This window comes from Mus caroli, unplaced genomic scaffold (assembly GCF_978045245.1).
Source record: "Mus caroli unplaced genomic scaffold, Mus_caroli_1 scaffold_13, whole genome shotgun sequence".
NCBI lineage: Eukaryota > Metazoa > Chordata > Mammalia > Rodentia > Muridae > Mus > Mus caroli.
The window spans coordinates 26,847,377-26,869,481 of NW_028227268.1; the positions used below are offsets into that span (position 1 = coordinate 26,847,377).

The 22,105-nt window shown below is 53.7% G+C and overlaps 2 protein-coding genes across 3 annotated transcripts; one reads left to right on the plus strand and one right to left on the minus strand.

The window, feature by feature from the left end:
• Positions 1–543: 543 nt before the first annotated feature.
• LOC147001408 (uncharacterized) lies at positions 544–12,099 on the minus strand. 2 transcript variants are annotated; one of them, XR_015044972.1, is made up of 2 exons: positions 11,894–12,099; positions 544–5,234 (listed from the first exon to the last, which is right to left on the minus strand). XR_015044972.1 is itself a non-coding variant. In XM_085829627.1 (2 exons), the coding sequence occupies exon 1, from the start codon at positions 11,455–11,457 to the stop codon at positions 10,663–10,665; it is 795 nt and encodes a 264-aa protein (XP_085685753.1). In that variant the 3' UTR covers positions 544–5,234; positions 9,995–10,662. The 2 variants fall into 2 exon arrangements, 1 of the variants encoding a protein (XP_085685753.1); XM_085829627.1 differs by lacking the exon at positions 11,894–12,099 and adding an exon at positions 9,995–11,457.
• Positions 11,343–15,764, plus strand: Nxph3 (neurexophilin 3). Its single transcript, XM_021178043.3, has 2 exons — positions 11,343–11,600; positions 14,182–15,764. Exons 1-2 carry the CDS (start codon positions 11,547–11,549, stop codon positions 14,884–14,886), a joined length of 759 nt encoding a protein of 252 aa, XP_021033702.1. The 5' UTR covers positions 11,343–11,546; the 3' UTR covers positions 14,887–15,764.
• Positions 15,765–22,105: the final 6,341 nt, after the last annotated feature.

Genomic DNA, 22,105 nt, shown 5'->3' on the forward strand with positions numbered 1-22,105 from the left:
ATTTATGTAACCCTATAAGGAACAGAGAAGCCTTGGCAAGAATCAAGATCTCAGCTAGGTTTTGCCTCCCAGGGTGAGCAGGTGTGTGTCCACCAGCTAAGCAGGGGGAGAGGTCAGGTCCAGGGCGCAGCATGCTGAAGTCAGGGAGGGCCTGGCAGGGGCTGCCAGTGGCTCAGAGGCCAGATCAAGGCATCGAGGGGAGGGAGGGGCGCTTGAGGTGCTGTCTAGGTGAGCAGGGCTGAGATCAAGCCGCACTTTTGGGTGTGTCAGGGAGAGCGAATCCGGAGAGGTTTAACCGAAGACAGAAGACCCACCCTGGATGCAACAGCCCTGTATCCTGGGGGCTGGGGTCCCAGACTGAATAAAAAAGTAAAAGGGACTCTGAGCACAGGAGTCACCCTCCCTGCTTCCTGACTGTGGCGGCAATGTGTCCAGAGGCCACCCACGCTTGCTAGCACAGCTCAGGCCCTTCTTGTTGTCACACCTTCACCCCCCCCAGTGATGACCCCGGCTCTCAAACACGAGCCAAAACAAGCCCTGAAGTTTCTTTTTTTTTTTTTTTTTTTTTTCCGAGACAGGGTTTCTCTGTATAGCCCTGGCTGTCCTGGAACTCACTTTGTAGACCAGGCTGGCCTCGAACTCAGAAATCCACCTGCTTCTGCCTCCCGAGTGCTGGGATTAAAGGCGTGCGCCACCACGCCCGGCTTTTTTTAAAAGATTTATTTATTCGTTATATGTAAGTACATTGTAGCTGTCTTCAGACACTCCAGAAGAGGGCGCCAGATCTCGTTACGGATGGTTGTGAGCCACCATGTGGTTGCTGGGATTTGAACTCTGGACCTTCGGAAGAGCAGTCGGGTGCTCTTACCCACTGAGCCATCTCACCAGCCCCGAAGTTTCTTTTTGTTAGGGAATTTGACAAAACAACACAAAAAGTACTTAACACAGGAGCTAAAGACCTCCTGTCTCCTGAGAAGCCTGGAGTACCCAGACATGCCCACATCCTGTCTGCACATGTGAGTGTGAGTGTGTGAGAGTTGTGTGAGTGACTGTGAGTGTATGTGTGAGTGAGTATATGTGTGTAAGTGTGAGCGTGTATGAGTGAGTGTGGGTGTGTGTGAGTCTGTGTGTGAGTGACTGTGAGTGTATGTGTGAGTGAGTATATGTGTGTAAGTGTGAGCGTGTATGAGTGAGTGTGGGTGTGTGTGAGTCTGTGTGTGAGTGACTGTGAGGGTGTGTGTGAGAGGGAGGGTAAGTATGTGTGAGTGTGTGTGTGTTCCCATGCTGCCAGGACCCTAGCACTCCTCTTAATTAAGCAAGCAGTTCTCTCTCGCCCTATGGGTCCTGACCTTCTCAGGGGATTGTATATCAGATCCCCTGCAGGTCTAGGCTCCGGGAAAATGACAGTTACAATGTAGCAATGAAATAACTTCATGGGGGTGGGGGTGTCCCACAACATGCGGAACCTTTTTAAAGGCTCACAGCATTAGGAAGGTTGGAACCACTGGGTTGAGCACCAAACAACTTTATTTTGTGGATTTTGCTTGATTGTTATTTGTCAAGACAGGACCTCCCTAAGCCCAAGCTAGCCTCAAACTCCAGTTCTCTTGCCTCGGATTTCCACAAGCTGGAAGTATAGTTTTCATCATTATGCCCAGCTGCAAACAAATTTCTTTGAATATGCATAAAGACAAAACACCCATACAGATTAAATAATGAATAAACTTTAACGAACAAAGAAAGGGCTACTTTGTGTCGTAAGTGGAGAAAGGCAACACCCCCTCAACATAAACAAAATAACTGGAAAACCTTAAGACATCTGGTTTGTGGCTGCGAGAGAACTGGGAGCTCAGAGCAGGAGCAGAACTCAGAGGACCAGTTCAGTTCCCAGCACCCAGCTGACATCACATCTGGAACTCCAGTTGCAGCGGATCTGATGGCTCTGGCCTCCTCAGGCACCTGCACTCACATGCACACACACATACCTACACCAAGTTTAAAAATAACAAAAAATAAAGTTTCACGTCTGAAGAGTACTATTTTGATCCTTTGGTCTTACCTTTCCAGGCCTCTGTCTGTCTGTCTGTCTGTCTGTCTGTCTCTCTTTCCTTTTTGGTTTTTCTCCCCCCCTCCTTTTTTTTTTTTTTTTTTTTTTTTCGAGACAGGGTTTCTCTGTGTAGCCCTGGCTGTCCTGGAACTCACTCTGTAGACCAGGCTGGCCTCAAACCCAGAAATCTGCCTGCCTCTGCCTCCCAAGTGCTGGGATTAAAGGAATGCAACACCATACCCGGCTCTTTTGGTTTTTCAAGACAGGGTTTCTCAGTATATCCCTGGCTGTCCTGGAACTCACTCTGTAGACCAGGCTGGCCTTGAACTCAGAAATCCACTTGTCTCTGCCTCCCGAGTGCTGGGATTAAAGGCGTGCGCTACCACTGCCCAGCCTCAGTCCTCTCAATATGTAAAATGTGGCAGTAGTGGGACCTGCCTTCTTGGCTTGGTCAGACAGACCGTAAACTGCAGACAGTGTTTCCTAATCTGACTTGGCAAGTCCCACACAGTAGAAAGACAACTCCACGGGCCTACCCCACAGGTTGCACTCCCAAACTCTGACTTCCTCTTGCTTGGGGGTGAGGATGGTAAAAAGGTTGATGGGAGGACAGACCCGGCATCATACCCCAACCCCAACCCTGGGAACAGCAGTGGAGTCCCACAGCCTGCCCTGCAGTGTATTGGATGGAGAGGAGGGGCAGAGGGCAGGGACAAAGTTGGCATGGCGATCATCATGAGGGGAAATATGAGTCTTTCATGACGCAGAACACAGGAGGCCCCACTCATCAACTGTGACATGCATGATTTTGCATCTCAGTCTTGGGAAGTCAGTACTCGCTGGGGTCTAGCTTAGCAGGGGTGAGGAGACTCTAAGCTTCCCACCAGCTACAGGGCTCTGGCAGGCAGGGGCTAAGTTTGCATGAAGTGGGTGTTGGCAGCCACACTCCCATGGTGACCCAGGGCTATCAGAGGCAGAAGAGCCAGGTCCAAGTGACAGTGTCCTTCCTGCTGCTTCTCCCCTGGTCCTCGGCTTACAGCAGCCTCCTGGACTGGAGTCCCTTTTAGGCTGTGACCATTCCTAAGCTTATCTACCTTTGTCCTATGTAGTACTGTCATCAAATCTCTCGGGGCTGTGTGCTGGAATGTGTGTGTGTGTTCAATTTGACATAGACTTGGGGTCATCTGAGAAGAGGAAAGAAGTTGAGAAAACATTTCTATCAGACTACTGGCCTGGAAGCAAGTCTGGGGGCAGGGGGAGTATTTTCTTGATAATGATTGATATAAGAGGGCCCTCCACTCACTCTGGGTGGAGCCACCCCTGGGCAGGGGGTCCTGAGAGGTACAAAAGGGTAGCTGAGTGTGAGTCTGGGGAACAAGTCACTGTAAGCAGCATCCCTCCGTGGCCTCTGCTTGAGCTCCTGCATCGGTCTCTTGGTGATGGACGGAGACCCAGAGGGTTCAATAAAATAGATCTTTCCTCCCCAGGTTGCTTTTGATCATGGTGTGTATCACATCAAGCTAGGACAGGCTGGAATTGCCAGAAACAGAACAATGGCGACCCCAAACAATTTATATGGGAAAACAAACAAACAAACAAACAAACAAAAAAACCCTGTAAATCCTTCCCTTTGAGGCCCTAGTATCTTTGACTACCACCCACCGCCCTGCTTCTTCCTGGGGCCCCTAAACTCCCTCTGCCAGGTCTTGGAAGGGATTTGGAATCTGATGATCCTAGATGTCGTCTGAGCAATAGAAGCCCCAGTCAAGGCTACTCTGGGGAGCCCTCGTGATCCCAGGATCCCATAGGAAGTGTCTGCTGCTTCCCTTGGCCATCATTCAAGAGTGCCCAGCAGGACCCCACCCAGAAGGGCTTCTCGGCTTGCTGGCCTAAGCGCGCCAATATGCAGGCGCAGTTATTCTTCCTTTGCTCGCCAGGAGTCGCTACAGGCCTAGAAATGGAAGGTGCAGCCAGGCGTTCTGCACTCCTGGGGAGTGGCCCCCGGAATTGTTGAAGCTCCTGAACAGGCCTGGCAGGTAACAAGAATGGGATCTGTGCAAGGAGCTGACACTTGGCGTTTTGACAATCGTGTTCAGCGGGGGTCCAAAGAATCTTAAGCCCCTGAATTCGGGCCGGTGTAGCTGCTACCCATGAGGCAAATTCGACGATCCTGGAGACTGGAGAGCTTGCGGAACCTGGGCGCCCTGCATCGCCTCCGTGCACAGAGGAAGCAATAATCCTCGCTGCGGGTGACCCATTTCACCATGATGACCTTGAGGCAGTTTTGCGAGATGTACGACCTGCCTCCGTCCATCCACCGTCTTTCCCTGTGGCCAACTACTGACAACACTGCCTCCCTGTGAGCTTTTAGCACAACAGGACAATTGGATATCTGTGCTTGGATAGCAAGTCTGAATATTCCAATAGCTAGTAATCGTTGAGTACGTCTGCCCGACATAGTTATTACACCACGAAGAGCACAAAGGTGAAATAACCTACCCAAGATGGTGAACAAATTCAAGCTAGGGACTAGGTGATCTGTCTCCGGAGCTCAAAAGCACTACACTCCCACTCATACCATTTTTGGGAACATGTAGGGCACAGGAGTTCAGGGAGCATAAGCTGACCTCGAACTAGGTATGCACCTGAGCATGATCTTGAACTTTTGATTCTCCTGCTTTCACCTCCTAAGATGATTGCCATTCATTTTTTTCAGTGTATGAGAGGCACTAGGCAGGCACTGAGCTGTCTCGGGCGGCAAGAGGGCGTTGCCTTCCCCGGACCGCCCACCAGGTGGCGCGCCGACGCCACTCGTATCCTCGCACCACACCCGCGCTCCGTCTCACCATCGCCCCCTGTAAGATTCTCGTTAACCATGGTGACTTGGGTCCAGCCGACAGGTGGCTGAGGGGTTTGCCACTGAAGGTAGTGCCAGGTGTTGGCGCCTGGCCAGATGCCTATTTTCTTCCTTTCACTCTTCATCTCCCAAGACGCTGAAATGTAACCGGAAGGAGCCCCAGCGCTCCTTTTGTTCAGTTTACAAAGCACTTTCAACCAGCTACATCCAGACACAGACAAAGACAGGGAGAGAGAAGCTGAAGCTCTCCACATCCTCCAGATGCCGTGATCCAGGAAGAGGAAAGACCAACTACTAAGATGGCGAGGGGTGGGCCTCAGAGCCAGGAACCTAACAAGAGCAAATAGACTATGATTTTTCCAGTAAAAGGTCCCTTCGAGTGGTGAAGGCTTAGAAGCACTTGAAGTAACACGTAACACACGCACGCACGCGCACGCACACACACACATTCACATGCACACACACACACACACACACACACACACACCCTGGGACCTAAGACATGAACTTGGTACCTTAGCAGTCTCCCTCAGAGCATTCTAAGTCAAAGGTCCACCACTGAGTAATGAAAGGTCTCTTGCTTTCATTACTTCCTACAAAACAGGTTCTGTGGCCCTACTGTGCACCAGCCCTGTCACTGTGCACTTTGTCAGCAATCCCCACTCTTGCTCAGATAAGCCTCCAGGCTCACACACCTACTGGTCTGCCCTCTGCAGTCTGCTCTCCAGTGTCATCTGTTTTCACAATGCCTGGGCCCCAAGTACCCACAGGCTCGTTCCACACTTGTGTTCCCTAAGCCAGAGAGCTGGGGGTCAATTTGAACTTAGACACCTTTCTCTTAGACCCCTTTCAGAGCCACTCTCTCCTGTCCCCATTGCCCCTTCCGCACAGCCCCATGTCTCTGACTTACCACCACTGCCTGGTTCCCCCAATTCACTCAACTCTCAGCTCCACCTCTCACAAAGACCGGGGTGCTCTTCTTGGTGCTGACTCCATAGTCACCCACAGCAACCCTCACACCCCTCTACTCCCCACCCCCCACCCCCATCTCCCCTTCCCTTGAGCCCTTCTCCCTGTCTTTGCCACACTCGTGTCTTCTCCAGCTCCTCTCTTACTAAGGCTTCCTAGGCTCAGGAGAATAATACTCCATCCGTTTGCCTAGAAGACCAACCTCAACCCTCAGGCAGCCCCAGGCCCTCTCATCCATTGGGCTCCAGGTAAATTAGGACCCATCTCCCTCCCTGTCTTGGAACTTGTACTGTGTGCTAGCATCGCAGAGTCTGGGCCTTCCCCTCTGCTGCCTTCCACATCCTCCCCCCACCCCCCACCCCACATTTTCCATGCAAATGAGGAACGCAGTTGCCGGTCCAGAAACGCACTGCACACCGGCCAGGACCGGACATAAAAGTAGATACTTGATAACTATTCATGGAACAAATGACTCTTTCATCCAGGCCCCTCAGAACCCCACTCCTGGGCTCTCTTTTATCTGTGGCTTTTCCTCGAATGGCTTCATCTGCCTAGAAGGCTCTTTCCTTCCCCCACAGCTCCACACTTTTCCACTCATCTCCCAGGGACCCATATTCACTCCCCTATTTAAGTTTGGTTTTCCCCCTGGGCCTCCCTAATGCCCAATACATAAATCTCTATCCGACTCTTTAAAATTGCAAATTGCCGGCTAACCCGGAGAGATTGCTAACAATTATGAGCCAGCCTCGCCTCTCTCTCAGACCACTCCAGACAGTGAGTTTAAGGGCAGCCACTGTCTGCCTGCTTTTCAAAAAACAGCCAGAAACTCTTAGCTCCCGCCCATTGGCTGAGAGCAAATCAGGGGCCCCACTGTGCTGTTTGGCTGCTCTGGGGAGGCAAAGAGGGAAACACATATACAGGATCCTTCCAGAAGCAGGCAAAAACGTGAGGAGGTGTCAGGCAAATGCTGGGCAAGGGACATTTGGGTGCAGAGGGGGCAGGAGGTTCCAGGCCTTGGGCACTAAGCATCTTATCTTTTCGCAGAGTATCTATTGTGTGCAAGGGATGCTATGAGAAGGACTCGAGGCATATGGAGATGTGGCCCTGAGTGACAGACACACCTTGGGATCACACCACTGCAGTGGTGCTTGGTACCCAGGTGCACTGTGTCTATGGCCTGCCTTCCCTCTCTCTGCTGAAGGGCTTTCCACACACCCAGGTATCTTTTCTCCATCCCTTGTTGGCATACCTTCATCCTTTTGTGCTAGGGATCATTCCCTCCCTCTCAACACTCCCTACCTCAGAGCTTCTCCTTCCTTCCTTCCTCCCTTCCTTCCTCCTTTCTCTGTTTCTTTCTAGACAGGATTTTTACTATGTAGACCAGGCTGGCCTCGAACTCCTAAAGCTCTGCCTGCTTTACCCTCCCAAGTGCTGGGATCAAAGACATACACCATCATTCCCAGTCTTCCTTCCTGTAGTCTCAGGTAACCCAGGGTGGCTTCATAATCACTATGTAGGGGCTGAAGAGATGGCTCAATGATTAAGAGTCAGGCAGGGTGACATCTGTCAAGGCGGCTGAATCTCTGAGAGTTTGAGGCTAGTCTCATCTACATAGGGAGTCAGGAGTCTGGGGTCAGTCGTGGCTACATGGTGAAACATTGTCTCAAAAAAAATCAGCGAGGGTGGGAGGTGAGGGTGGGGGGGTGGGGGGGTGTGCTGGAGAAATGGCTCAGTGGTTAAGAGTACTGATTGCTGCTCTCCCAGAGGACCTGAGTTCAATTCCCAGCAACCACATGGTGGCTCACAACCATCCCTAATGGGATCTGACATTCTCTTCTGGTGTGTCTGAAGAGAGCAATGGTGTATTCATATACATAAAATAAATAAATAAATAAAAATGTTTAAATCAGCAAAAAGAAGAGTGCTGCCATTCCAGAGGACCCGAGTTTGATTCCCAGCACCCACACAGCAGCTTACAGCTGTATTATCTCCAGTTACAGGGGATCCAATGCCCTCTTCTGGCCTCTGTAGGCACAAGGCAGGTAGGTGGTTCGCAGACATTTATGCAGGTGAACATGAACAAAAATAAGAAAGAAAGAGAGAGAGAGAGAGAGAGAGAGAGAGAGAGAGAGAGAGAGAGAGAGAGAGAGAGAGAGAGAGAGGAAGAAAGAAAGAAAGAAAGAAAGAAAGAAAGAAAGAAAGAAAGAAAGAAAGAAAGAAAGAAAGAAATTAAAAATCCTTCAAAATCACTATGTAGCTGAGGGTAGCCATGAACATCTGACCCCCCTGTCTCCAACCTCCCCAGTGCTGAAATTACAGGTGTGTCTACCATATCTTGTTTATAGGGGGCTAAAGGTGGGATGCCAGGCTTTGTGCATATTGAGCAAGCACTCTACCAGCAGAGTTAATTCTATTCAGATTTTTAGAGAGCTGGAGGCCACTTTACTCTGTGTCTCCTGGGGAGGGGCAAGGGCTTGTAAAACTATACAGTACTGGGTTCCTGTTCCCCCAGCCAGGAAACCTGGGCCTACATATGGTGGCTGTCACTCTGCCTGGCACACTCAAGTGAGAGCGTTTCTGATCCTTCTGCTTCCAGAGTGAGCCCCGTGGCCCGCTTTGCTCCTGGTTGCCTGTGAGCTCCTGGGAGTTTTCTTCCTTTGCCTACTTTTTAAATGTCAGGTTGCCCAGAGCTCCTCCTCCGGTGCCTACAACTTCTCCAACATGCCCCACATCCCAGGACAGACTTCCAGGTGCCCTTGGATGGCCAACAGCAGCATAGCATAAAGAGATGTCATAGCTAAAGCTGAATTGCCCCAAGGCATCCTCCTCCATTGACCAGGGCACACGCCGCCGCCCCGCCCTCCCCCCAGTCTATCATGCATGCAGCCTGTCACATGCAGGACACTGCCTGGTACCTTTACCCCCCTCCTCCCCTCTTGCATCCTGTACCTCAGCAACAGCCAAAGCCTGGCTGGTTTTCATTTTCTGGTTTTGCTTGCTGCTGCTGTCTTCAGGCCCCCAACCTTAGTCTTCTAATTGCTTCCCCTCCCCCTCCTCTTCCTAGTGAATTCTCCAAAAGCTCTCCAAAACACAAGCAGGACTGTAACCAGTCCCTTAAAAATCCTTTCAAGGTTCCCCATAAACCAGACCCCTTCAGCTGACACATAAGCTGATCCCTGCCTTCTTTCTTCCCCTGGAGGAGGCACCCCAGAACCGCAAACTGTTTTCCTGCCAGAAGTAGCCCTACTCCTCTTGACCTCCGGGATGCCCTGATCTTCCTGCCCCTCCCCCACCTCTCCGGGTACGTCCTCCAGGCCTTATGGGGACTGTGTCTTTGCACTCACCCCAGTGAGTTATAATGATTGATTTTCACATACAGGGCGAGGAGATCCTTGAGGGCAGGGATGGTGTCCCATTCATCTCTGTAACTCATGCTCTGGATGGGAGCCTGGTATGGAGGATAGGCTCTACCACTGGCTGATGGATGAAGGCAGAGAAGAAACTTGAAGTGGGAGCCAGGAGTGTCCAAGAGGGGAGTGGGGGCAAGCGTGGCAGGCAGAGCAGCCAGAGCAAATGTGTGGGAAGTGCAAAAGCGAGCCCTTCCGTTTACTGCACTCCCACGGTGCCCGCCAACCATGGCGCCCACACTGGGTACACACACTGTGTTCTTCCCGCCTCCAAAGGAAAGATCTGAAACCTGGCATCCCAGCATGGCAGTAACCTGCCCAAGGTCACACAATGGGCTGGGGCCTGGTGTGGAATCTAAGACTGTCTGGCTTGAAAACAGTACCCCTTCTGCTGGGCCACACTGCTTTCCTGGGGGCAGGACTTGGAATGGGTAAGGAGTGAGCCCAGCTTCGTCTCTGTCCAGCTGAGAGCGGGAACTAGCTGCCCACGCTCAGACCAACAGCATCTTCCTCCCAGCTGGGCCAGAAGCTCCAAGGCCACACAAAATTTTACCTGTTCCTTCCTCCTCCCCTGCCTTTGGCAGTCCTTGAGTACACACATACACACATACACACACACACACACACACACACACACACACACACACACACACCCCGCAAAGAGCCCTGGAAAGGCCCAGGGCACCCAGGAGACAGGGGGCTCATCCAAGCTACCTCCTTCTGCAGTCTCTCCCTCTTTGCACTTGGCCCAGGCTGATATTAAGATTCATCTGCATTCCTCGCACAACGCCTGGCAGATGGTGGGGGAGGAGGCTGGGTGTGAGCTGGGGGCTGCAGCCAGGGACCACACTGGATCTCAGAGGGCCACAGAAGAGAGTGTGGAGAGCTTCCACACTCCAGGCAGGTCCTAGGACCTTTTGTTTTTCTAAAGACCAAAGGAGTTCTAAAGAGCTCAGAAGGATGTCTAGCCATTGAGGGCAGGAGGGTGGTCCTGACCCTTTGGGATCTCTTGTCTAGGTCTTAATCTTTCTTGCCTTGGTGATTTGAAGAGACCAGAGCAACCTAGGACCCCACTGGGGTGGGGCCCTTTTCCGCCTGGTGACACCTGTGCCGTGGGAAATGGGTAGGGAAGAACATGCTCTGAGAGGCCTTCTTCACGCCATTTATGCCTCTATTTCTCAGGAGGCAAACCCTTACCCCAACCTCAGAACCCAGCCTGGTCCCTAGTGGTCTCTTCAGCCCAGCGCCTCAACCAAATGCTTCTTACTGATTGCTCTTAGGTCGTCTAAGAAGAAAAGGAACGAATGTGCTAGGGAAAAGGGTGCAAGCTAGACACTTAGAAGAACTTCCCTCAGCACCCTCATCAAGTCTTGCAGGAACCATCAGCTGTGATCCGCTGTAAATATCCTTGAGCCCTTAAAAATGGATTTAGGTAGAGTCGTCTTTCCAAATTCCAGGACTCCTAGGGTGGAGGTAGGTGGAGCGACAGATTCCCGTGTGCCCGCTACAGAAAAGAAGGCGCGCTGCCAGAAGGGCGGAAAAGCTGATGTCCCCATCCGCGGTCTTCCAGCCTCTCGCCTCCTCTCCCAGAGCTCCTCCGCCCTCCTCCTGTCCCCTACGCTGGAAATTGGGCGTCCCAGGTCCCCAGGCTGCTGGCCGGCAGGGGAGGAGTTAAATCCGGAGGTACCGACTGGGCTCACCGTACCTGCCGCCGCCGCCGCCGCCGCCAGTGGGAGGGACGAGGAAGCGGGAGGCGCCTGGGCGCCAGGAGCGCTCCAGTCTGGCGGGGCGCAGCGCAGGGAGCGGGCGGCCGCGGCTCGGCGTGGCCCGGGGCGTCCGCCAGGGGGCGCGCCGCGACGGGGCGGGAGGGGCCGTCTGGTCTGGGGAATTAGCACCGGGGACGGGCGCGCGCGCAGGTCCCCAGCACATCTGGGTGAGAGCCGAGCCTCTGGAAACAAGCGGGGCGCCGAGCGCCTGTCTGGAGCGGCAGAGTCACCGCTCAGCCGGAGCCCCTTCGAGACGCTCCGGGCGCACATCTGGGACCGGGAGAAGGGACCGCGCGGCGAGCAGCTGGACTCGGGGAGGGGGCGGCGGCTGCACAGCTGGACCGAAGGGGGCGGGGTCGGTCCCAGCAACTGGCTGAGGGGAGGGCCGCGAGCCACCGGGAACCGGAGCATGGGACAGCGCGCCTGAAGGAGCAGTCCGGGACGGAGGGGGCCTGGGACCCCGAAAGGAAAAGAGAGACGAGTGAGAGCAAAGGAGGAAGATGCAACTGACCCGCTGCTGCTTCGTGTTCCTAGTGCAGGGCAGCCTCTATCTGGTGAGTGGTCCGCGGGGAGCGGCGCAGGGCGGGGGCCAGGGAATGGGGAGAGCGCGGGAAGCTGCGGAGCCCTGAAACTTTCTCCCTCCCCCCACCCCGGCATCCTGGGGATGCGGTGAACGCTGGAGGCTAGGGGAGAGGGCGGGTCCGAGGCCAGAGGCTGGACTGGAAGGGTTAATAGGGGCGGGGAGGAGGGTGCTTGGATGGCCCACCCACTCCGCGGCTGATCGCGGGAGGTGAGAGTGACACTAGGGAAAAGGCCCCCCAAGCTGAGTAGCCAAGGATTACCCGACCTCTCGTAGCAGCATCCCAGGACGCGCGAAACGGGGGTGGGGCAGGTGACCTGCCCGGCCAGGGGACGCGGTATTCTTCTTTGACCTCTGGGGCCCAGAGAATCCCGAACTGTGGGCCCTGGCGCGCCAAACCCGGGCGGACCGGGGGCTGCCCCCGCGTCCCTGCCTCCCGCCGTCCCTCTCGCTCCCTCCCTCCTCGCCTGTTGTTTTCCTCGCCTCTCCCGGCAGCGCGCAGCCCGAGCCCCACAGGACCTGGGCAGGCGGCTCCCGCCCCAGGCGCTCAGAGCAGCTGAGCTGAGCGCCCAGACCCCGCTCCCCCGCGGCCCAGGATGCCTTGGAACCCCACCCCGGACCCTACCCTGTAGCTTAACTCCCTCGCGACCCGTGCCCACCGCCCCACATCTGCCCCGACCCTAATCCTGTCCTGGAGAAGCCTCCGCCTCGGCGCCACTGGAACGGTCCCCTTCCTCAAAACAATTCCCATTGACAGCAACCCTTCCATTCCTAGTCCACTCTCGGGGAGGATGTCTTCCCTGCTTGGCCCTTTCCTGTGGCCCTCTTTACTACTGAGCTATAAACCCTAGAGCCAAGTACGCACAGGTGGGCAGCCTTAAACCCAAACCCAGGAGCCTTCCTTCTTGACTTCTGACCCTGGGGCACTGGGGACTTGGGAGGCAGGAGCAGTCTTAACTCCGGGACTGGCTTGGTCACCAAGGCCAGAGCAAGAGGCATAAGAACTAAACCCTTTGGAGCCTCCCATCCCAGCTCCTCAGGATTCCCTCCGCCCCACCCATGTCATCATCAGTCCAGATGTTGTGGCTGAGCTCCTGTCCCCTCACTGGTGACATAGACACACTGGGAAGAACTCGGTTTCGGAAACTGAGCAAACACACATTCAGGCCATGGAGCCTAGGGAACCAGGTAACCTCCCTGTTGCCCTGCTGAGCCCCACTGGCTCTTTCCACTCTCCTCCAGGAAGCCTCCCCAAGGTGTGGCCTGTCACCATAGCTGAGCCTGTGTAGGCAAGACAAGCCCTGGCGGAGTTTGACAGGGCATTCCAGGTGGAAACAGGGCTTTGGTAAAAGTCTTTTGCAAAAGGTCGTGAGGTGGGACTGTGTCTGGTGATGGGAAGGCTGACACTTGTGGCCCATGTCTTGTGATGTAACCTGCAAGGCCCGATGTCCTCACCTGTGAAATGGGACTCACAAGAGCTGGTCCCTTATCATGCAAGTGCCATCTTGGCATGTCATCACGTGTTCCCCAGAGAAGGATTTTGCTCCCACAAGCTTGGCCATCCTGGGTGTGGCATCTGCTCCTGGTCTCCTAGCCTTAGCAAAACCTGAACCAAACTGGTAACTGCCCAGGACTCTGGCTGGGTTCTGGATTCTTATTTTGTGGTGCATAGCATAGGCTGTCTTTGCCTCTAAAGTCAGCAGTTATACTAGGCTAGGAACGGTGTCCCAGCCAGAAGACTAAAACGTCTTAAAAGATATAAGGGGTGTGTGTGTGTGTGTGTGTTGACAGAAGGGAGCTCCCAAGGTAGGGGTGGGGGTCCCCAAATAAATTGCAACCCCCAACTCTAGGTGAAGGACTCCTGGAAGATAGAAAGAAGTGAAGCTTCCGTGGCACCTGGATGTTTCAAGGGTAGAAATTCTCCCCCTAACTGGGCAGTCTTGGCTGGCCTCAGTGGAAGAGGCTGTACCTAGACCTGCAGTGACTTGAGGTGTCAGGGTGGGTTGGTATCCAGGAGGAACCTCACCCTTCTCAGAGATGAAGGAGAGGGAGAGATGGGGGAGGGGCAGTGGGAGGAGGGACTGGGAGGAGAAGAAGGCTGTGATCAAGAAGTGAATAAATAAATTGGAGGGAAAGGGGTAGACAGTCTGCATTCCCTTCAGACTGGGGGGTCTTCTGCAAGATCAGAAGCCAAGCCCTCCCATCTGACTGGGGCCTATCTGGAGAGTAGAGTTGTGTGTCTCTGGTACCCTAGTCCATGGAGAGGAGAGACGTCCAGCCAACCCCCTCCAGATTTTGGATAGCAGGCTGAGGCAGGGCAGTAAAGATGAGATATGGAGATGACTGAAGCATCAGAACACGAGGGTGGATTATGAAAGAGCCAGGGTGCACACCTGACCCCCAAGGGAACAAGTGTGTATTTCTCCACCCCCACCCCCTTAGCCTGAGTGAACAGGGACAGAGACCAGGTAGATACTGATGGGATGCTCTGCCAGATCTCAAATCTAGGTCCTCTGAGGACAAGGTTCTAATTCTCTTTCCAAATCCCTCCATAGGTCATCTGCGGCCAAGACGATGGCCCGCCTGGCTCAGAGGACCCTGAACACGATGACCATGAAGGCCAGCCTCGGCCTAGGGTGCCTCGCAAGCGAGGTCACATCTCACCTAAGTCCCGCCCCTTGGCTAACTCCACCCTCCTAGGGCTGTTAGCCCCACCCGGGGAGGTTTGGGGTGTCCTTGGGCAGCCCCCCAACCGCCCCAAACAAAGTCCCTTACCCTCGACCAAGGTGAAAAAAATATTTGGATGGGGTGATTTCTACTCCAACATCAAGACAGTGGCCCTGAACCTGCTGGTCACAGGCAAGATTGTGGACCACGGAAACGGGACCTTCAGCGTCCACTTCCGCCACAATGCCACGGGCCAGGGTAACATCTCCATCAGCCTTGTACCCCCCAGCAAAGCTGTGGAGTTTCACCAAGAGCAGCAGATCTTCATCGAAGCCAAGGCATCCAAGATTTTCAACTGCCGGATGGAGTGGGAGAAGGTAGAACGGGGCCGCCGGACCTCGCTCTGTACCCACGACCCAGCCAAGATCTGTTCCCGTGACCACGCTCAGAGCTCGGCCACCTGGAGCTGCTCCCAGCCCTTCAAAGTTGTCTGCGTCTATATTGCCTTCTATAGCACGGACTATCGACTGGTGCAGAAGGTGTGCCCAGATTACAACTACCACAGTGATACCCCCTACTACCCATCTGGGTGATCTAGATGGGCAGCAGAGGCCCGTGCAGGAGGCTGGCTGGCTGGACACTGGGCAGAGAAAGGGATGAACCTCAGGTAGGGAGGGGGTGGAGAGTAAGAGAGGCCCGGTGGGTCAGGGTCAAGCTTCAGGTGTTGGGGAAGGGTCCTCAGTGCTGTGCCCAACCTGAGGTTAGAAGGTACTTGTTATGGAAGAGAAATAGGCCCTGGGCAGCCTTACAGGGCTTTCCCTCCTATCCAAAGCAGATGCTGGACCCCGAGGCCCCTGGGCAGGGAAGCCAGGCAACCCCAGATCAAGCCACAGAGAAGACCTCAACCTTTGGCTCTCTCCTTGCTATTCAGAAGGAGAACAGTGGTCAGCAAAGGGGAGTCCAACTGTGTAGACAACTTAGGATGGAGAGCTCAATGGTGTCTCCCATGGGAGCCGGCAGTGGGCAGCCCCCCCCCCCCCCCCCGCACTGAGGCTGAGGTGGCAACCTCATCCCCACCCTTGGGTGTTTGCTGTCATGACTCTCAGTCACCAGCCAGGCCATTCCTTCTCAGAAGTCCCCTCTCCCTCCAGCACTTTTGCACCGCTGACACCTCTTGCTGATGGCACGCCACCCTTGTCCTTCAGCTGAGACAGGATGATTATATGACTATTAGGTCCTGTTAGCATGAGGGGCACAAAGCAGAAGTCCGCCCATGTGCTGTGTGCCCATCCTCTGCCCTAACCACCTGCTGAGAGTTCTCCCTCCCTCGACAGCCAGCTCTTCCTGTAAGACTGGGGCATTCTGGGATAGGGATAGGGCCTCCTTTGCTGGACGGTGGGGCTATCTGCAGAGGGAGGCTCAGGAGGCTGTGTGGCCATGCTGGAACTGTGCCCTAGTGTTGTCTGTGGGGTGTGGGGGGGAGGGGGGGAAGTCTTGTGAGATGCCCTGTCACTTCTCTGTGCAGAGTCTTGTCCTTGGAGCAGGAAATAAAACATTCCCAGGACACTGTATATTCTATTCTAAGTTATCTAGGGGAGAGGGACCATGGGCCCCCTGGCTGGCTAGCGTGGTCCAAATGGGAACCAAAGCTGCAGATCTCTTGGAGCTAGGGGCTCACTGAGGGCTTTTGGGCTGGCTTCTTTGACACCCTTTGCTGGCACACTATCTAGTGCCAGAGGCCCAAAGTAACACTTATGGGGCTGGTCATGGCACCCAAAGGGGCAGCTTGAGGGGAAGAGGCAGCAGGGGAGGTAAGGCTGACATCTTCCTCCCCAGATCCTCCCTGAAGTACCATCTCGAGCCCTGCAGGGGGCAGTGGTAGATGCCCAGAGGTGCCCCAGCTCTGCCATTGTTTTTCTGCATGGCCTGATCAAGCCCACTGTCCTTGCTGGCCTCTTTCTGTTTCTTTCTCTGTATCACGCAGCCCTCACACCCATGAGAATCACCCAGAGGGCTTATGCTCCTGCAGCCTTCAGGGTCCCACCTAACTCAGCAGGAGTGTCTCTGGGCCGGCCTGGGGACATGCTGACATCCTGTGAAAACTGCCTGGTGACCTCTAAGCAAACTTGGCTCCAGCTCCAGAGGATGAAGAGGTTCGTCTCTGCTCTCTCCAGCTGTGACTCCCATCTGCCTCTTGGGGTAGAAGGAACAGACTGAGGTAGCATGGGGACAAGTGAGACTAGCCACTTCCTCCTCCAGCTGGAGACTGCATCAGCATGGGGTAAAGGCCCAGGCAAGGCTCCTTGACACTGGGGGCTTGGTGAAGGGAAGGCTGGAGCTCCAATCATGCTAGGTCATCCTAGGTTTACTCTCCTAGAAGATCTGCATTTAGGTCCCCAGGGTCCCTTTCAGAAGTGTAGCCATAATGGGGAGAGTCCCAGAGTGAGAACCAATGTCCTGATCATTTCCGGTCTTCGCTCTCTGCCCACTATCTCTGAGCCCAGATGGTCCACAGGTACACATGGCAGCACACAGACACCTGGTTGTAGCCCCTCTGTATGTGAAATGACCTAGAAACCAAGATGGATGGGAGGGGAGGGGAGGGGGGAACGGCACACTCCCTTCTCATCTATGCCCTGAATCACCCTAGAGCCATTTCTCCTGAGGAGACTCAAGACTGCGCATGCCTCTACACACTTTCTCTCTCCTCCCCCTCCGTACCACTGACCAGAGTTAGAACTTGGACTTGGCCCCGCCCAATGCCCCACCCCCGCCAAGAAAAATCTTGGCTACTGGAATCTGGAGGGTTCTCCCACCTGTGCCTCTCACCAGACACTGTCCCAAGGCACCTGTAGGGTCTGGTGGAAGAGGAAAAAACATGTGAGGCGCCCCCATCCCCACCTCTGTGTACAAACTGAACTCTAGCAAAGCTCGGGCACTCTGACCCGCCCCTCCTACTCCTCTTCTCCTGCGGAGAGCCAGCTGCTGCGGACAGCTGGAGGGCCCGGCCTTTCTGGCACACGGTGCTGCCTGCACAGGGGGTGGGTTCATTTTAATAACTTCATTTCACCCTCACGCACACTCTGCCTCCTCTTCCCTGCCTATCTGCCTTCCCCAGCAACCAGGCTGTTTTCAATTCAGATTTGGCTAACAAATATCTTCCCAAGTCCTAATTCATTAGAGGAGACCTCCGGTCTCTCTCAGTCTTTTCAGAGAGTTCATGAGCCCCTTCGATCCTCCCAAGGGTAGCAGATCTATTTCCCTGGCTGAGAGATTACCCATTTCTGCCCTTCTGAGCAACAGCTAGGAATCCCGTGTAGAGACCGGACCTTGGATCCCACAAAGCACCCAGACCTCTCCCTCTGGCCTTTGGGAGCATCCACAAAGAACTGGTTCTTCTTGACGAGCCTTCTAAAAGTTCAAGGTTTCTTTGACCTTGAGACCAGCCTGCAACCTTTTCAAGCTGTTTGGGGGACCTACTTCTGGTCTGTCCGCACCCTCCCACCCCACCCCACCCCCGCAACTAAGTAGGTAGGGCCTTATCTCTCCAATGGGTTTATCCCCTGGAGCAAGCCTGCCACATCCTCTTCAAGGATGTGGCTTGTGTCTCTCCATCAGAGCTGGGAGGGCATCTGAGGCATCCTGATGTCATCTCTTCCCCACTGTGATGAACTGTGTCTCTTTCAAACAGTAAGCCTCTTTGAAGAGGAACTGGGTGGTGCTTTAGACCGAGGTGAAGGCTGTACCTCCTCTTATCAGAGTAGCATCTTCCTGAGGCCAAGAACTGTTCTGTGGATGAAGGAAAACCACTCTGTCCTGAACACCAGGATACTTGGAGTTGCTGTGCTCTTTAGCTGTGAATGCACACAGGCGCCACCTGGCTTCAGCAGTCTCCATACTGCAGTGACTTTCTCTGTAACCTGTGAGCCAGTGGAGACTTCCCTGTCAGCAAAGCCCGGTTAGTTCTCCTCCTGGTGAAGCTTAAGGCAAAACTGAATGGGTTTCTGTCCCTCCTCCCTCTCCTTCGTTCTCTTTCCCTAGATGAGCAAGCGGGAACTGAGTCACCCCCTTCCCCATCCTTGGCAGGAGAGCTGATGACCTTGCATGTGGCAGGTTCCCGTGGCGAGGCCTATTGCTCAGAGATGCACAAGGTGGGTGGGTGGAGAGGGAAGTTGGAGGAAGGGGTTTACGGGGGTGGAGGCAGCTAAAGGTCATCCGGTGATCAGGGACTTGGATCATCGAGTGGGCTTTCGCAATAGGTTGCAGGAAACTCAATGAACCAGTTACTGAGTTGGGAAGCGATCCAATGTCTTGGCTGGGAGTGGGAGAGAGGAATGTTACTCCTGAAGAAGAATCTTAGTCCTGTGGTGCTGCCTGGAGAACCGGGGGCTGGGGTGACAGGTGACAAGAGACGCCATCAGTCCCACCAGGCTCAGGCAAGGTGGGGTTGGGGCGGCACCTGCCGATTATGCAAAAGTCCTGGAGTAGCACAAATGCCACAAAAGAGACCTGGGTCTTGCTGGTAAGGGGACAGGTCCTGGTTTCACTAGGAACCTTGTTTCTTGTTGACCTGCTAAGCTGTGAGAGCTGACCCAGTAAGTGGAGTCAAGGTTGCTGAGCTCAAGGCTTCTCGGCTCATTATCTCAGAGCCACCTGGCTTCATGTCTCCAGGAACGTGTTAATTCCTCCTGAACCGCAGAGGCTTCTAAGGAAATGGCAACAAGGCATGCAGGGAGCTTGAGCTGGTCCCCAGAGTGGAATGGATTATCTGAATGATCTTGGACAAAGGACCCTCTCCCAATGCCTCTTTTGAGAGTGTTTTGTTTTGTTTTGAGACTGTTTCTTTTCTTTTCTTTTCTTTTTTTTTTGTTTCATTGTATAACCTTGGCTGTCTTGAAACTAGCTGGCCTCGAACTCTGAGATCCGCCTGCCTCTGCCTCCGGAGTGCTAGGATGAAAGGTATGTGCCACTTCTGCCTGGCTTGAATATTTTGAGACAGGGTCTCACTATGTAACTTGGCTGGTCTGGAACTTGTTAAATAGACCAGATTGGTCTCAAACTCAGAGATCCACTTGCTTCTGCCTCCTGAGTGCTGGGAACAAAGGTATGTGCCACATCACTCAATGAGCTTCCTCATTTGAAGAAGTGAGAGTTCTCCCTACCTTGGTGCAATGTTGGGGAAATTATTGGGCCAAGGCTGGGCCACGGTGGGACCATGGCGGGACCATGGCGGGATCACGACGGGACATGGATTCCTATTCTAGTTCTGCTACATAATACCTACAGCAGAAATGGCTAATTGTCTCATAATATATGTGATGGTTCATCTGTATTGCCAGCTAGACTGGATGTAGAATGGAGTTGAGGCCATACCTCTACCGTTGTATCTTGTCTGCAAGGGTGTTTCCAGAGAGGTTTAACTGAAGTTGGAAGATTGGCCCCTGGGTGTGGGAAGTATTATCATGTGGCTGGCACCCTAGACCGAATAGGAAGAAAGAAAAAGCTGAGCACCAGTATCTATCCCTTTGCTTCCAATGGGTGCAATGTGACCAGCTGTCCCACTCTCATGGTGTGATCCCTTCCCTGCTGTGATTCGAGCCTACACAAACAAACAAAGCCTTCATTTTTTTTTTTTTTGAGGGGGGTGCTTTTCTGAGACAGGGTTTCTCTGTATAGTCCTGGCTGTCCTGGAACTTACTCTGTAGACCAGGCTGGCCTCGAACCCAGAAATCCACCTGCCTCTGCCTCCCAAGTGCCACCACGCCTGGCAAAGCCTTCATTTTTATCCATTGTTGTCGTTTGTTGTTATTGTTATTATAGGAAAAAGAGAATTAATACACCATCAGTCTTTCCTGCCTCCTTCATAATGGGATCCCCAGCTGCTAGTTGGGCACACAGCTGCCTGACATAATCCTATATTTCCCTGCCCCCATTCCGCACCCTTGTCTTTTACATGTGACCCTGTGGCTGAGATCTGGCCAGTGACCTTTAGGCCAAGTGCTTATAGAGTAAGTTTCAAGCATCTTAAGGTAGAGGTGTTCACCCTTGGCTCCTTCTCTGTCCCTCATCTACCCTGCTATCTGGCAAATGTGGACACTAGCCGCTAGATGCTAGCATAAGTGCCACGGAGACGTGGGGGAGTGGCAAGCTGGATGGGGATATGGTCTTTGAGAACCCTAAGCTGCCTGCAGACTTCTGTATGTGAGAAAAATGGAATTCCCATCATCTTCAACCCTCTGTTTTAGGGTTCCTCTTTTTCCCCCTTCCTGAGACAAGACCTCATATAGCCCAGGCTGGCCCAGCCCAGCTATATATACCAGAAACTGCCCTTGGGCTCTTCCCAGTCCTCCTACCTCTATCTCTGAGGGCGAGGGCGAAGGCGAAGGCTAGAGGCAGGGGCCCTCATGCCCTCAAGATCTCCTTTTCTCGCCGGGCGTGGTGGCGCACGCCTTTAATCCCAGCACTCGGGAGGCAGAGGCAGGCGGATTTCTGAGTTCGAGGCCAGCCTGGTCTACAGAGTGAGTGCCAGGACAGCCAGGGCTACACAGAGAAACCCTGTCTTGAAAAAACCAAAAAAAAAAAAAACCAAAAAAAAAAAACCAAAGATCTCCTTTTCTCGAAGCTGTTGTTGAATTTCGTGTTGAAGCACTTGAGTTCCTGCAGACTTTGGTCTCCTTATCGGTAGAACTGAAATAACACCCACACATCCCAACACATCTCAGAAATGTTAGAGACTCCTGGGCAAGAAGGAAACTGCTGCTCTCCCCTTCCATGGCCCCATTTATGGAGGTGGTACAAGTCGCTTTATTCAGGGAGCCCCAGGGAGTTCAGGATTCTCTGCACCCCCCCCCCATCTGAAGGACCTCCAGGCCCCAAATTCAGTCCTCACGTGTCTAAGTCCCCATACACATTCTGATGTTGGTGACACACAATCCTCGTTAAGGGCCTAACTGATCCCAGCCAGATGGGATCCTAATTTAATTAAAACCCTTTAATTACCTGCAACAACACTGCTTTGGAAGTCCAGAGGCAGAAGGGGGTTAGTGATGGGAGGGGGGCACTGTTGACAGGGCAGAGGAGTGGCTGGCCTTTCAGCCCTGAGGGAGCTGGCATGGCCTCCCATGTTTCCCATTGTGGTGGCCACAGAGAGCCTGGAATAGCCAGCACAGCCAGAATTCTGGCTTGGTCTATAGGGCACAGCTGGGACATGTCGGGGAGTGGTTTTGCAGAACAGATCCTTGGGAAACAGAGTACCAAGCTCTAAAGCCTGATGCTGCCCGTGTGGGCTCTGAGCCGAGAGCAGGACCTGCACGGTCTGCTTACAGGACCCCGACCCTTCCCCAGGCCAATCTGGGTAGAAGAAAGCATGATTCAGATTCCTTTCCGTGGCTCTGGTTAAAGAAACAGGGGTACCTCTGTACCCACCAAAGGAAAGCGGTGCCTATAACAGTCTCTCTTCAGTCTCATTGTCTTGGGTGTGGAAGGGGAAAGGGGTCACTTTGGTAGGCTGCAGAGGGGTCTCGTAGCTTAAAGACCCCTTCCTGTAATGGCAGAATGAGTCCAGCCTGGCCAGAGTCTGCCAAGCCCTGGCAAGGACAGCCCGAAACCCAGACTCGTGAGCTGGGCTATTTATAGGCCCTGTGGACATCATCCGTTAATACCCCTTCTGTTCTTCCTTGGTACTTATTCACTCAACAAATATTGTTTAATAAAGCCTCTCTAACTTCCAGCTGGTCTCCGCTGGGCCAGGAGACCCAGACAAGAGGCATGGGTTCACACTGGAGCCATCGACGCAGAGGAAGTGTTCTATTG